Raw genomic sequence first — 17,109 nt, forward strand, 5'->3', positions numbered from 1 at the left:
CTCTCTCTCTCTCTCTCTCTCTCTCTCTCTCTCTCTCTCTCTCTCTCCCCTATCTCTGTCTGTCTGTCTCTGTGTGTCTTGGTCTCTCTCTTCCACCACTGCACCTGTAGGTGTGTGCTCCCAAGCACATGTGTGTCCCATAGAGTTCAATTAGCATTGTTAATAGGAACATAGGTTATAAGAAAATGATACCCTCTTTCCCAGCAACCATTAACTGCTAATAGTCCTCAAGCAGCTGTGAAGTCTCTTAAGCAGATAGCCACAGCTTCTGTGAGTTCATGAAAGCAACATCTGGGCTGTGTCCATAAGATGTCTTTTTGCACCATGCCTCCTTCATCCTCATCATAATTATGCCTCTGCTGGGCACATTTTGTCTAGAAAGTCAACATTGTAGCTCACTGGGAACATTGGTTGATGGCTTCCCCATCTCGGTAGTCTGTATAGTACCTTCTGGCACTGTGGAAATCAGCCACCTATGAAGAAGCTTCTAGTTCACTTCCAGCGTGATTTCTGTGTCTGTCTATATTCTAAGTGTATGCTTTGTGTTTTGAACAATAAGACTGTGCCATCAAGTTCAGTTTGGGGAGCAAGAGCAATGGGCAATAACTTACCTTGTTTTGGAGCCTGCGGCACCTCCATGACCAACAAATCAGGGAAGTGTTAATTCTTATGATATGAATTGTGTTCTTCTAATTTATAGAAACCAGAAATAATAAACTTGCAAATTTTGGTTTAATGAAATTATTTAAATTCAAATAGAATTTAATTTCCATTATAGTTCTGAATGTATTTTCCAACCAAAAATAATGTCCTGTATTGTTTATTAAAAGGATAGTTAATAAATAAACCATGGTTACATGGAATCTATTTAAGAAGACAAAATAGTATGACTTTTTGAAATAAAAAACAATGGTAATACTAAAAGTTATTAAGCAGGAAAATCCCATAGGCAGTTTCTCACACTGGCATTGGCATAAAGCTTCATACTAGAGTTCTCTGTAAATTAATCTGAGATATTGTGCAAAGTTGAACATATATTGTTTTGTTTCAGTTTGTTTTCCTACAGAAACAGTCAAAACCATTATGGGCAGTTTCCAACTCAAGGAAACATGATATGTCAATTTCTTACACATAACTTTCTTTTTTGTTCTCCATTTTTTAACATGGGTTAATACACATTTATAATAAAAAAAATCATTCATTTATATAAATTGGTACAGAATTTTGAAAATTTAACCTCTGAATAACTTAACATAAGTTCTACTTTTCTTCTGGCTAGTGATCAGCAACTTTTATTACTTCAAGTGCTTTTATAGAAAAAGTACAAGATATGGTAATTAACTCATTTACATAATATAATGATTAGTATTATTTAAATGAGGGTTTTGAGAATCTGAGGAAGGATCCCTGACTCCGAGCTCAGGTGAGCTCTCTCATAAGAGTTCTTTTAGAAATTACAGAACATCCTTCGTGATAAGTTTAAATTCAAAATGTCTCTCATTCTTCTCTTATAGATACTCATCTTTGTTCTCATTTAGTTTTAAGTTAACAGCATTTTAAATTACCATTATCAGTCATTTAACTTTATGTACTTTCAGTCTTTATCAAGTGTAAAGAGAATATCTTTGTGTGTTCTATGGATGCATCACCTGTCAATTAAAATGCCTTTGGCCAACGGCTTAGGCAGGAAATGAGAGGTGAGACATCTTGGAGGAGAAAGAACTCTGAGATAGAGCCAGGAGGGAGGTTTGCCTGGGAAGATGTGAAGAGAGAGACACATGGTACCTGAGCACTGATCGCCAGTCATGTTGCAGAATGTAGGTTAAAATGAATGGATTTCTTTAGTTATAATCTACTCAGAGTAGAGCCTAGCTATATGGCCAAGGTATTTGTAAATATATTTTTGAGTCTGAGTCTTATTTCTGAGAGCATGGGGCTTCTACAGGCCTAACTTCAACAATCAGGAGCTCTATCCCTATTCTTAAAAGCTGGTTTTGTCAGTATTCTTTGACATTCTCTTGAGTCTTGCCTGGCTCTCCCTCTCTTCCATCCAACCTTCTTTTTACACACTCATGATCTTGAAATGTGAAAATCAAAGTAGTTTTGTGTACTTTAAGATACTTATAAATACTATTCTGGCCCATTTTAGCACACTACACTTTAGATTTTCAATTGCAACTGCCTGTAGACCAGGTTCTTTGCATAGATTCATGTTCTCAAACATAATCGCTGAACCAGATTTGACATATGACTCCCACATTCACACTCCATTTTCCACACTTTGGAGACATGTAGGAGCACAAACCAGAAACATTAGAATCGTTCCTTAATAACCAGTCCACTAATGAGTCAACAAGTTTTTTCAAATGCCAGTTTTAATGATTTCTTCTTCGACACAATTAAACTTCCTTGACTTACATTTGAATGCTAGCTAGCAAGGACCTCCCGCATAATGTAATGTTGTATGCTTAGGATTACAAATATGAAAAGATCTACTCTTCATCCTCAAGGCACAGAGCTCAAGCTGTGTGTGTAAGATATGCCCATATTCTTACCTGCCTTGCTCTCCAGCCATGTCTGTGAGCACTCCACACATAGCCCTAAGTTCTGTAGAGCTGAGACTACTTTGTTCAGTTCTTGTTCTGGTCTGTGTTCTCATAAGACCTTTCCTTGCCATGGAGGACCAGGTTGAATGAGTTACCATTTATGTTATAGCCCATCTTGTCTTTGTAGGTTAAGAACCACTCTTGTTATCTCCTAGTGTAGTGTGCATCTCCCTGTGATTGCAGCAGTTAAGTGCTTTATAATAACCATTTGCTTTTCTTGAAATCATTAATATGCTCCAAAATACAGAAGACAGTTTTAGCGTGTCAGTCTCTTTCTAGCTTCGTCAAAGGAGCTGGTTCCTAAGGCTGATTTGATTCGTGTTCTCTAGATAAAGTACTGTTTACATCAATGCCTTGTTTTGAGATAGCATTAGAGACTTGATTTTGTAGTTCATGACTTTATTAACAAGCTTTTATCATAAATTTGAATGTTACAGATTCATTTAGCTTCAAACACCAATGTCTAAATTGCAGGGATTTGATCCCTTGTGCAACTGGTTTTGCAGAAAATGCTATCTTTTCTCTATTTTTCATTTCAAAGAAACTTCTTCAAGCTCTGAGGTTGTGTCTTTCCTTACACTAACTAATTTTTTTCAATGTTGGTTAATACTAGACCACTATGCTTCTGTGATTAGGACGTGTGTGTGTGTGTGTGTCTGTGTCTGTGTGTCTGTGTCTGTGTGTCTGTGTGTGTGTGTGTGTCTGTTTGGGTGTTGTGTGTGTGTAAAACTTAAGGATTGAAATAGTTGTTGGCAGTAGATCTACAGCTCCCACAGAATTCCCTAGTGAGTGTTCCTATTCCTTGCTTATAATGCAGTAGGGATATTTGATGGAATGTAGTTAATCATTAGTTAAGTAAATGCTATATAATGCAGAAATATCAATGTAGAAAAGGCTTCTGACAGTTCAGCATCCTTTTATGATAAAAACCCCAAAGAAACTGAAAACAGAAGGACCATATCCTGATATAATAATGGCTATATAGGTCCCATCTATAATTCATATTAAGCTAAATACAAAAAAATATTTCTCATGTGAAACATACATGTCCATCAACAACAGATCCAGGCTATGTGTCAACGATGGATCCAGGATATGTGTCCATCAACAACGGATTCAGCCTAGATGTCCATCAGCATATGAATGGGAAGGAGAACCAATGTAGTATAATAGACTACATATGGCATGAAAACTGAGAGATGTTTTGAAGAAGGCAGGAACTATCAAGAGAATAATAAGGATGGAGGAGCATAGAAAGGGGAAAAGATGACTAGGAACAAACTGGTGCATGTGTGAAAATATCCCAACAAAAGCAAGTTGTATGCTAACTTTTAAAAATGTTTTAAAAGGAGTACCTAAGTAGTCAAAGTGTTTGAATTTTCCATTTGTCATATACTAGCTAGGATCCTTCAGCAAATTACTCAATCCTCAGCCCAAGAAGAGCTACCAGACTTTGATCCTTTAATGGATGCCTTTAATCTCAGCACTTGGGAGGCAGAGACAGGTGGATTTCTGTAAGTATGAAGCCAGCCTTGTCTACAGAGAGAATTCCAGTCCATCCAGCCAGGATATTCATAGATTGGTGAGATTGCTCAGTGGTTAAAAGCACTGGCTGCTTTTCCACAGGTCTTGCATTTAATTCCCAGCAATCACATGGTGGCTCACAACTATCTATAAGGGGGTCTGATACCCTCCTCTGGCCTGTGGATGTATATGCAGCAGAATACTCAGACATTAAATTAAATTAAATTAAATTAAATTAAACTAAATTAAATTAAGCAATGGGAATCAAGCCAGTAAGCAGCCCTATTACATGGCTTTTGCTTCAGTTCCTGCCTTGAGTTCTGCCCTGACTGCCTCTCCATGATGAAATAAACCCTTTCTTCTCTAAGTTGCTTAAAAAAATGTTCATACCAAATGTGTACATGAAATTTGTACATGGATCATGACAACAGTGTCGTTATAATCACCTAAGTAAAGCCAAACCAAGAGTTGTCCTTGAGTTAAAGAACACAAATAATGCTATATATTCTACATTGAAGAATGCTAATCAACCATAAAAAAGAATGAAGTATTGCAAGTGCAATGCATGTGCTATGACATGAATAGAATTTGAAGACACACAGATTGAGAGAAACTTGACCCCCAGGTTACACACTGTACACTACCATCTACATGGCATGCCCACCTTAGGCAAACCACAGAGAATGGTTTCCAGAGATGAGAGAGGAAGAAATAAGAGTGGCTGTTAATGGATGATTAGTCATTGGAATTTAGTCAGTGGGGATGGTTGCTCAGCTTTGCTAGCAGAGAAAACAGCAAGAGCAGCAGCAGCAATAACAACAAAGCCCACTGAATTATACATTTAGAGAAGGAAAGAAATTGAGAAGCTTTTCTTCCTTATTTTGACTTGGACATTGTGTTTGATAAATGGAAACTGGGCCAGGAATCTTTTTTTTTTTTTTTGAGAACTCCAGGCTATTTTTGAAGCACTTGCTGTATAGTGGCACAATTAAAGAAACAATCCCAAAATGACTGTCTTACAGATTTGAAACTAGTATATTTAAACAGCCAATTTTTGAAATTTAGATCTGTTGTTTTTGTTTTTCTGTACCCCTTTCTTTTGTAGCAAACATGACTTCAGCTGGCCTGGTGGAGGACAATGTTATGCATTAGTTATTTTGTAGCATTTTAGTATTCTGAATACTACTCTAAAAAAAATTGGAAAAAGTTGTTCTTGGGAGCTTGAATGATTTATAATGACAGAGTTCATCAGATGTTGGATTGTGGTGGGGTGTGAAGAATTGGCCATAATTATGGATAAGTACTTTGGACCGAGTATTTTATGCCACTACCCCAAGTTCACCAGCTGGGACCTATATGAAAAGCTGGAAAGATGATCTCTTTTTCGAGGTTTTCCCAGGCCTTGAGAGTGAAGTCCTTAGGGTGGAGTTAGTGGTCTTATGAGAGATGGCATCAGATTGATGGCCTGGGTATTCCTGAAGGGTAATCACTCCAGGCCACAAAGAGGGTGAGCATAGGCTAGATTTGCAGTTGACCTTGGAGTTCCCAGTTTAGAGCCAAGGAACGGAATATTTGTTGAAACCACTCCACTGTGGTAGTGTGATAAAGAAACAAACTTAAGAAATTGATTATGAGAGAAACTGCCTGAAGACCAGATGAAAAGACAGAAGGAAGCGATTGAACAGATAACCCAGCATAGGACCCCTTTGTGATAAGCTGTAAAATGACTATAATAATTGCATATTAGACCTTCTGCTAACTCCATTAAAACCAATGAAATGCATTTATGATCCTCAAGAAAAAGCCTCATGCAGTGAGAGGCTGTCTTGTTTCTCAGCACATCAAACTTTATTTCTATATCTGTGAAATGGGCATTATGACATCGCAAGTTGTCAGAGGATCAGGTGAACTAATATGTGAATAATCCCCTTAGTACCTGGTTGATATTTGGGTACACAGTCAGAGAACAGCAGGACTCACTTTCTTTAAAAACATGTTGCATGGCTATTTTCTCATGTAAAATTTATATAACTTCTAATACACTAAATTGATAACGCATAATACTTTCATCTGTTTGAGAACACAGGCCCTGCTGGACCAGCTGCCCCTTCACCTGCAGTCTTGCCTATGGGATACTACATTCCCCAGCAGCCTGGTGCCATCCCCTTGTACCACCCCATTGGCAGAACCCGTCCAATCCAGTACCAGCCTGGCAAATATCCTTTGATGAATCAGCCTGCTGCCATAATGTGGATGCCAGGGCCAGCTCCTATGCCCAACTGCCCTCCTGGTCTGGAATATTTAGCTCAGGTACTCCAATAAATCCAAAGCTTTTTTCTATGAAATATGAGCATGAGGTTTAAGGAGGGAGAATAAGATGTTGGCTAGAACAAATATGGAGAAAAGTCATTGACAGTAGAGGCTCGTGATGGTGGATTTGAAGCTAGAGAATGAATAGAACACACATTTGTTCTTGAAGCAACAAAAATGACTTTCAAAATATTCATTGTAGTTTTATGAAAGAAATTAGAAAACTAAGAATGAGAGTCACTAACCTGCTGCTATGCCATTTACTTACAAATAAAATGTACATGTTAAGAAAAACAAAATAAGAGAACACTAGACAAAGGGAGGTGATCATAGAATGTTCAACCTCTGGCTTCTTAACATCTCAGACTCTACACCCCTGAACCCCCAAGCACATACATCTAAGTAAGTGCAAGATGTTGCTTCAGACTAAAATCCATGTCCCTTTCACAGGACACACTGACATCACAGTTTCTGTGGACACAAATTATAGTGATAGAATAAAAGCTGGTGTGACATGCAGTTTCCGTACAAATGATATTTTAAAACCTGCAAAAGAAAACTCGGTGAAAATAAGATAAAGCAAATTGTGGAAGTGCCTTCTGAATTTATAAATCTTGTTTTGCTTTTGGGAAAGGAGGTATTTTAAGTACATTAATTATTAGAGCATCTCAATTTAATGTGTTCCATGTAGTACATGGGTTTTAGAGTTGACATATCAGTTTCCAGTTCTCTGTGTAGAAGGAACCTGTTAGTCTTATGTGTTAAAAATCACAGGTGCACTGTTGCATTGCAGATATATGAAGGTCAACAGTTATAATAGAAAACTGTGAATGTTATATGAATGAAATTTCTTATTAAAGTTGCTTGAGCAAACTTCAGTAGATGTGTTCATTATTTGAAAGGCTTTCAAAAGTGACCATAATGACAGCCCCATTTCTACACCCAGTGAAGTTTCAAAAGATTTTAAAATCTGAAATCTTTTGGAAAAAGGTATGTCAATTTTCACTTTCATTCAGAGAGTAAATCAAAATACTTCATGAATTCTGTTTTCCCTTTCAGGAATTATTGAGTTTAAAATAAATGAAACTGAAAGAGGTTTGGAGCCAGACAAACCTGGTTTTTATTCCTTTTTACTTTCACTAACTTTTCATTTCTTATTATCTATGAAATAGCTGGGTCAACAGCAGCCTATAATATTGTGAGAAGTTTTAGTGGATATACGTGTAATGGCCGCCCTGTGGTTGGCCAGCAGGGCATGTACTACAGATGCTGGCTCTGGACACTATTAGTTATTCTTGTGTCATTTCTCTGTTAGGTGGTTTGAGATCTCACATAGAGATCACATGATACTTTGTTAAGACTACAAAGAGCCCTTACTCACTGCAGCTTTAGAATATTTCTAGAGCTTTGCCTTTGTCAGTGACTCTGCCTATTTGTCTATTCCTTGCTGGTGCAGCCTCAGTAAGAACATTTTGCCCTGCAGTAGATACTTTTACCACCTAGCAATTTTTTAATATGTCTATATTTTAATCCCTTAGTATTTTATAGAAGAAATTGCAAACAACTGTAGTAACCATTTTGATATCTTGTATGAAGTGGTCCCTCGATATCTGATTATTAATTTATAACAGTTTTTTATTTAACATGGATCATGTCCTCCTATATCCTCTTTGATCTAATCACCCCATATGTCATCCATGAGCAGTTGTTTTAAATCTTGTTACATTCATGTAGCTTTCATTATTTAGTGAATTTTGATGAAATGCAGTGTTTTAGGCAGCATTCCATGCTCAGTGATTATGAATGGTCTAATGATCTAAACAACTTAGAATTATGTTGATAATGAGCCCTCTGTCCTAGAGGGAACTCTTTATCTTCTGCTGGGATGTCATGAAGTATAACTGATAATAGAACCATCAAACTGTCCATCTTCAACATGATTCCAATCCCATTCAAGTAGAAGTTTCTTCAATGTGTACCTAACCAATATTTTTTATGGACTGCAATATTAGAATGCTTCCTCCCTTTCAAATCCTTCTTACATGGTGCTACCCTCATAGTATCAATACTAAAGTATGCACTCCTGCAAGAACCTTGTATTAGTGTCCACAGTGATTAACCACTGGGAGATGCAATCAAGAAACCATGTGAAACGGAGAGTCCTATTCAAGGCTTACCTTGGCTTGTTTACCTTCCCCAAACCACAAGAGAATCACATACTCTGTGTCTAGCCTATGCTGTGTCATCCTGATTTGCTACTATATGACTATCTCACAGAAGTTGATAGAGAAAAAAACCTATGCCTCTATGCATGGATATGGTTTCCTCAACATGCCGTCACTATAGCAAGCAGATGTTTTCCTGATGTCAGTCATCTCTTTCTTTTAATGTGAAACTTTTTTTCTTATTTAGACACCTCTCCTAACATCTATCTAGTTGGATGCAGATGAGATAAACTTGATTAATTACATTTTTAGATTCCATTCCATTCCATTTTCAAAGAAATACTTGGCATCAATTGATACATTTTAATGACTTTTATTTTATTTCATGCATATGGGTATTTGGCCTGCATATGTATCTGTGCACCACATGCCTTGGTACCCGGAGAAAAGTGTCTGATTCTATGGAACTGGAGTCACAGATGATTGTGAGCAATCATGCACATTGTGGAAATCCAATTCACTTCCTCTAGAAAGACAGCCAATGCTCTTAAGGCTGAGCCAACTCTCTAGACCCTGACTGATACATTTTAATACTGTGTCATCACATTCTTTTTTATTCTAATAAATGTTAATTCTGGCTTTCTGTCTTCTAATTGCTTTTGTTATGTCCCCACAGTTGGACAACATACATGTTCTCCAGCATTTTGAGCCTCTGGAACGTATGTATAACTTTGTTTTGATTCACATTGTGTTTTGATTAGAGATATTTTAATCAGATGTAAATTTCTGTTACTTCATACCTAGTTCCTTATTTTATGTTGATGGGCTTTTTTAGTGATTCAAAAAGAGAAAATTATTCTCTGTTACCTTATATTCATAAAATCAATAAAGTGAATTATTATCTATAGTCTTTTTTTGGATCAAGAAATAAAAATTTATTCCATATCAATTCTATTCCATCTGTTGTGCCATTTGAATCCAATTTTCAATGGCAAGCAAGGACAGGCAAGATTCTGTACAGAGCCTTACCAACCTAAGACAGAAGTGATTGCTTTTGATAATGCATATTCCCTGCAGGTTCTTCATGCTCAGGGTAGGAGCTGGCCATGCCCCTCTGGGCACAGCACATGGGGCTTTGGTCAGTTTGGACTTATTTTTTTATTTGTAAGTACTATGTCTCCAGTCATTTTGTTCATCTCATGAGCTGATTAAATCATAGTCTGATGTGTGATTCTTTAAACTGGTTTTATTATTAACATTTTCTGAATTCTGATATCCCAAGAACATTGTATTAACTATTACTTTAATGTGGAAAAACTGTTAAAATAATTTCATATTAAACATAGCAGAGGTTTGACTTTTTGAAAATACTTAATGGATCACATGGTTGTATTTCACCTTTTCTTCTGAAATTTTTAAAATCTATTTGACTTTCAGCCCCAACCATACTACTGCCGTTACTACTACCACAACTACTACCACAACTACTACTTCTCCTTCTCCTCCTCTGTCTTCTTTCTTCTTCTCTTCATCCTTCTCCTTCTTCTTTTTTCTTCTTTCATTTAAATAACAAAGGCTGTCTGAGGTCTGTCTCAGCTGGTTCTAACTTAAGATCCTTTTCTCACTCTAACTTTTAGTGCTGACAGGTTTTCAAACTAATAATAGATATGATATCAAGAACAACATGGACCAGATGGTTTACATCGTAACTGAAGACACAGATGACTTTACCAGGAATGCCTATCGGAGCCTACGACCCTTTGTGCTCAGGGTCACTGACTGCTTGGGCCGAGAGATCATGACCATGCAGAGGCCTTTCCGATGTACCTGCTGTTGCTTCTGCTGCCCCTGTGCAAGGCAAGAGGTCAGAGAACAGGAGTGGGATTCATTGTTGCTTCCTGATCTGCCCTTTACAGGATGGTTGGTCTTCTTCCTAAACATGAAGAGAAGCTTTCTAACCTTACAGCTCAGGATGAAACTGAAACTAGTGGAGAGGAAGGAAGCTGAATTAGATCACAAGACAGACCTTAACAGTTTTTCTTTATCTCCTTATGTATTAGATAGGTGGCACGAGGCGAAGTGGGGGGGTGGGGGGGGAGGGGGTTCGGGGGGAGGCAGGCAGCATCAAGTACAACTTGAGGGTATTTTGGCAGTAGTTACTTTCTGATGAATTAGGCACTTACAGAGATGTAATGGTAATCACACGTTATATAATAGTATCAACGTATTCCCCATATGACAAATTGAGACAGGCTTCTGATCACAGGAGCCAAGCACAGCCTACACTTTTGTGCAAAAATGAGTCTTAAAAGTACATGAAATACCAGACAGAAGAACCCTGCAAATGGTGGAGCTAGACATACAGTGTGTATGCTCTGTGTTGCAATTTGGTCCTTCTCCTGTCCCACTATGCAGGTCCAAAAAATAAATGTTACAGAAAACAAGCAAACAACCAAAAAAGCCAATGACAACCCTGTGCATGTGCCCTGTTCTCTGTAAGATCATGTGCATTGATTCTGTTGTGCCTGGAAGATGCTGTTTCCTTAGAGACATTTATCACCTCTGGTTCTTAAAACATTTCTACTTCCTCTTCTGAATAGATCCTAAGGCTTGAGGTTGAAGATGTTGATGGAGACATTCCATTTTGGGCTGAGTGTTCCTACACTCTTATCTCTGCATATTGACAGGTTGTGTGTTATTTTCCATTTGCTTCAAGAAGCTTTTCTTATGAGGGTCAAGTGATGCTCTGAACTATGGGTATAGCAATGGGTCATTAAGAGTCATTTTATTGCTATGTTCTGTTAGCACAAAACCAGGAGATTTTCTTCTATAACCATGACCTATCTGGTCTTGGGTTCTTGACCACTTGTATTCCTGAGATGGATCATGAAGTATGATCACTGGTTATGAAATATGATCTTAATGTGTTCTTAAATTCAATTTACAATATTTTACTAAGAGGTTTCTGTCTGGTGCCCTGTGAGTTTCTTTTTTGTTCTGCCATTATTTGGTTTTGATACCAAGGGAATAGTACCTTTGTTCTATTAATCTTGTTGGTTATTACTGATCTGATTAAGTTATTTATATCTTCTTGATTTAATTTTGGCAGATCATATGTGTTAAGCTGTTTGGAAATTTTTCATAGGATTGCCTAAAGGCACTTTTGGATTACATTGGACTTTGTTTTAATTCATCTCTCTTGTTTGGATTTTGTTAATTTTTGCCCTCTTTTTATTACAGCTTATGTGTCTAGGGATTTTCAATCTTGTTCATCTTTTCAAAAATAAAGTATTTTAGTTGATTTTGTATATCTCTTTAAGTCATCAATTTTCTGCCCTAATCTTTATAATTATTTACCATCTACCTCGTTTGGACTTGGCTTGCTGTTAATTTTCTAGAACCTTTAGGTGAATCATTAGATTATTTGAGACCTGACCTTTAATGAAGGCCTTCCCATCTCTAATATGTTCCTTAGAACTGCTCTGTCTATGTCCTGGTTATTTGAAAAGCTTTGTTGTTATTTCAGTTTGAATGTAATATTGTTTCAGATTTCTCTTTGATTTCGTCAGTGATCCAGTATTCACTGAAAGTGTGCAGGTTTGTGTAATTTCTAGGTTTTCTTGGTATTGTTTTTACTTTTATTCTCTTGTGATATGACAGAATATAAGGAAGTGTTTCAATTCTCTTATACTTGTGGCCTACAATGTCACCAGTGTTTACAAAAGACTCCATGAGCTACTGAGAGATAATGTATGACATAGCTTAGCTGTAAAGTTCCATAGTTTTTAGTTGTAGATTTTAGTTTGAAGGAAATCTTGAGGATGGTAATGGGGCATTGAGGTCTGTCACTGTTACCCTGTCAGGACATATTGGTCCTTCCTCTGCCTATAAGTGTTTGTTTTATGAAACTGGGAAACTCAATGCTTGATGCCAAAATGTTTACAATTATTTTATATTTGTGCTGGTTAGAGTTTTGTTAACATCACACAAGTTAGAGTCATTTGAGAAAAGGGAATTGCAGTTGAGAAAAGTGCACTTAAATTATTGCAGCAAATCTATGTTCAGTTCCCAGCACCCATGTTGGGCAGTACATAACCTTTAAGTAGTTTCTAAGTATTTTCTTGCAGGTCTCTCTTGGTTGCCATTCAGGGCCTTAGTCTGTGCTTTTCGTGAAATGTCTTATTTTTCCATCAATTTAAAATGTAACTTGACTTGGAGTTACAATCCTATTTGCAGTTGTATATTTTTATTTCATAATTTCCTGGTTTAGAAGTCGATGAGAATAAATCTGATGCTATTGTGTGTCTTTTCCCTTGTGTGTAGCCTGGCATTTTCCCCTCATAACTTTCGTATTGTTTCTTTGTTATGTAATTTTTACATCTTCACTGTGATGTGTCATGGAGAGGTTCTCTTCTGCTCATTTCTGTTCATGATTCTAAATGCCTCTTATGTTTGGCTGCTATGACTTTTTCTAAACGTGCCATAGTTTCTAGGATTTAGACTTTAGCACATCCCTTTTTCCTACTCCATGGTTTCTTAGACTTGGTTTCTTGAATGTATCCCAGAAATCTCGGAAGTTTTGGTCATATGTGCTAATTTATATATACATGCGTTATGTATATACATATATGTATATGCATATATGTGTTGTGTGTGTATGTATGTATATGAATGTCCTGTGGCCTTCTCCTTCTTCTGAATCCCTCAGTCTCACATTCTTGCTTTGTCTTAACAGCCACAATGCTCTTCATTGTGCATTTTATTACACAATTGATTACTTTTCTCATTTCCATTATTTCTCTTTGATTGTATTTAACAATATCATATTCCTTGCTGATTTTTCTCCTCCAGGGTTCATAGTCTCTCCTCCATTTCCTCACTTTGCTAACTCTCCTGTCTGGGCCCTGAATTAGAACACCTAGGGTTTATAAATTGTATGTTACATACTATTCTTTGCTACTTATAATTTGCTTACCACATCATCTCTTTATCAATTTACCTGTAAAACTCAGTTGATAATTAATTAAGAGTTCTTACCTGACAGAATGGTTGCATTGAAGACCTAACAGTATACACCTGTCTCTAAACTCAGCTCCCGATAGATAGCATTGTGCCTGCCCATCAGTATTTTCTGTTGTCTCAATACTCTTTTGCAGTTATTATATTTGTAATAGGAGCTTTGTGTTTGAGGTGAATTTCTCTAATCCTTGTTTTTCCAATATGGCAGGCATTTATATACAAACACCATATTTTGGTTTCATATCACAGCCTTTAAATTCCTATAAAGGAGGTCAGAAATAAATTATATTGATTAAAGTGAACCAGAACTGCAAAATTACAAATTAATCAAACTTTGATCCAACAATGTATATAAGATATTTTCCTTCTTTATACCATTCTTTTTTGTATTTTCGTTACACAGCTTTATCACCTATGGAGACTCCTTTATCTGTCATCCAAGACTGAAGTCCCAACAGTTTCATAACTATAGAAATGACCTCCATTAACAAACTGCCCATTCATTCTCATTTTTGCCGCTAGTTTTTGAAAACCACTAATTCATTCTGAAGTTCTGCAGTTTGCTCCTCATGTATGTCGTGAAAAGTGAAGAATACATTAGTCATTTATTCACAGTATAATACTTCTAAAATGCAACCTTTTCTGTTTTTATGAATTATTTAACATACAATTAACTTAATTTTTAAAAGTAACTTATTTCTACACAGTTCTCAGGATTTTTTAAAAATCTTAGAGGTTTAAACATTTATGAAGTTTTTTTCCTAAGGAACTATACAATTTAATAGCTTGTATAGGTACATATATATATATATATATATGAACAATATATGTATATAATATGAATAATATATATTAATAATGGGTCTGAAAGTACAAAGTTTTGCAGTTTTGTCCTATGTTGTATAAAATCCACTGCCAACATCCTTCTGAAAGAGCAGAAGAGAGCAGGAAAATAATCATACTTTCACATTGGACATATAAGAAAGAATTTAATCTACATGACTCTTGTTATTAAAAGAGAAAGTCTAATCTTTTATAAAATCTTAATGTACAGAAAATTAAATAAATTAAGTAGAACAGTATAGTGGACAATATCTTAAAGTCTTTTTTAAAAATGTGGTTATCTACCTCTACATCTCCATCATTTTAACTGTGACAACACACACACAGCCCCTCACCTCATGGCAGTTTTACTTTCTGTGCTCTTAGCTACTATACGCAAATGTAGTCTGAAATACTAATTACAAAGTCCAGAAATAAGCAATTCATAAGCTAAGTAGTACAGTGAATTCTGGAACATGAGTTATTCTTTTGGGCAGAGTATCAAAGGTGTACATACTATGCACACAGTGGCAGTTGAATTACTACATTCACATCATTTCTATTATTGGACAGAGTGTTGGAACTGTTCTTTTGCTAGTACCATACTGTGACTAACTGATAGGTTAAACTTTTGCATGTGTTTATTGTAAAGTGTGGTATATATTGGGTTAAGAAGACTTTGTACTTGAGCCAACTAATGCCCTGGAACACATTTGCATCAAATGTGACTATCTTACAGTTTTCACGGTGCTTCATTCTTTTTTGTTTTTGGTTTTGTTGTTGTTATAGTTGTCAGTAGGGGATTTAGGTTTGCTGATTAAGATTTTTTAAGTTAACTGGTCACACTTAATGGAGTTAGAAGCCATGAGAATCCTAGATGAAACAAAGGCCATTATTATGGCCCGGCAACATGAGTGTGTACATTCATTTAGGGTCTTCTTTGCCTCAGGTCCTTCCGGGTTGGCTAGGAGAGGCAATGTATCTGTCCAGACAGTGCTGTGTGTCCTGTTAGGGACACTGAGCTTAGATAACCGGAATCTTATATGAAGCAAATGAGTGGTAATTAAGCCTGTTCTTTGTCCCACAATGAATCATGACCTCACCTCTTTAGAGTGCTTTCTGGAATACAACCTTGCAAACGCCCCCAGAGAAACATGAGTCTTTCCTTTATGACATTAATTCTCCTTGCTCTTGAATGACTAAGAGCAAATCCAGATGTGCGCATGTGTGTGTGCGTGCATAAGCATGTGAGTGCATATGTGCGTGTGAGTGACACCGGTGTGCATTGTGCACATTCAGCCTCCAAACCACCATCACTGTTTCATATACAGCTGGAAGTGCAATGTCCTCCTGGGGTCACCATTGGCTTTGTTGCCGAACACTGGAACTTATGCAGAGCCTCTTACAGCATTCAGAATGAGAAGAAAGAGAGTTTGATGAGGGTACGTGGTCCGTGTGCGACCTACGGCTGTGGCTCCGATTCTGTTTTTGAGGTAAATATATGTCAAAATAGTGCTTCTAGTCTCCTCACTTCCTACTTTCTACATCAGACCCCATCGTGTTCTTTAGTGAATTTTCATGTGAATGAGTCAGGTACTATGAAGGAAGAATTAATTATGAGTTGACATCAATCCTTTTTACATGGTTCCTCATGGTTACTTGACATTTTTCAAAATGTGAGTGGCATTGCCTTTTTAAAAACATTTTTTTCCCATTTAGAACATGAAAACTTTTGGGAGTAAATAGCCTGATTGTATCAACTTATTCTTGGTGAATGCCATCTCTTTTCTTTCCAATGATTTATAGAATGCATATATGTATTTTGAAATGCAAAAAGAAATGTAGCACTTAGTGTATATTCATAAGGGCATGGATATAACGAATGACAGGGTTATGTTATAACATTTTCTTAATAAAAAAAAAAGGACATTTTGTTTTGCATTTATCACAGGGGCTGCCAAAAACATTGTTAGAAAAAAAGCCCTGAGATTTGGAGGTTGGGGGGGGTTTCTCAAATTCCTTTAACAGGATTAAGCTTGGCATACACTAAAGTTATTCCTTCACCTATTTTCTATAATAATAGAAAACGTTCCTTAGTTTTTATTTTATATCACCATGTAATGAAACTTTGCTCACTTATTAATAGTATTTTAGAAAATAACAACAAACCAGAGTCCTGGTGTGGGCTGTGTGTGGTCATGCCATCGTGAGTGATATTAACACCTATGTTTGGGGCATTTCTACTTAGTATCAGTGTCTCTCGTTTAGAATCTGCATCCCATTCTTAAACCACAGTCTCCTAAGGTAGGGTGGGCGTGGCCCATGAAGACTTGAGTGAGTGGTGTATAGAATATGGTACAGACCCCCTAGTTTTGCTTATAGATTCCCTTGGTTGGAAGTGACTTCATATTCCCAAATTCTCTTCCTCTGCTACATAAAAGAATTTAATTATCAATTCAAACTGTACCTTCTGACAGAAATCCTCAAAGGATGTATTTAAGGATTAGGAAAATTCACTAGGTTGAGGATTTTGGCGTATATCTCAGCTCAGTTACTAAACAGTTTCAAGACACTTAACATGAAAATTTCTCATTTGAAATTGTCATTAGTGTTTGTTGTCCCGGCCTGCGGGACTCGGTTATTCGTGGGGGCGAGGGGAACCA

At 36.7% G+C, this 17,109-nt stretch overlaps 1 protein-coding gene across 6 annotated transcripts in view; it reads left to right on the forward strand.

The window, feature by feature from the left end:
• Positions 1-17,109, forward strand: part of Plscr4 (phospholipid scramblase 4) — a 128,392-nt gene that overhangs the window by 108,684 nt on the left and 2,599 nt on the right. For all 6 annotated transcript variants that reach the window (XM_028758920.1, XM_028758918.1, XM_028758915.1 and 3 more), the window contains 4 exons: positions 6,217-6,440; positions 9,282-9,324; positions 10,243-10,469; positions 15,778-15,939. In XM_028758920.1, coding sequence (XP_028614753.1) covers positions 6,217-6,440; positions 9,282-9,324; positions 10,243-10,469; positions 15,778-15,939 — 656 coding nt within the window. The remainder of the gene's footprint in view (positions 1-6,216; positions 6,441-9,281; positions 9,325-10,242; positions 10,470-15,777; positions 15,940-17,109) is intronic.

Source organism: Grammomys surdaster, unplaced genomic scaffold, assembly GCF_004785775.1.
Source record: "Grammomys surdaster isolate TR1022 unplaced genomic scaffold, NIH_TR_1.0 126248, whole genome shotgun sequence".
NCBI lineage: Eukaryota > Metazoa > Chordata > Mammalia > Rodentia > Muridae > Grammomys > Grammomys surdaster.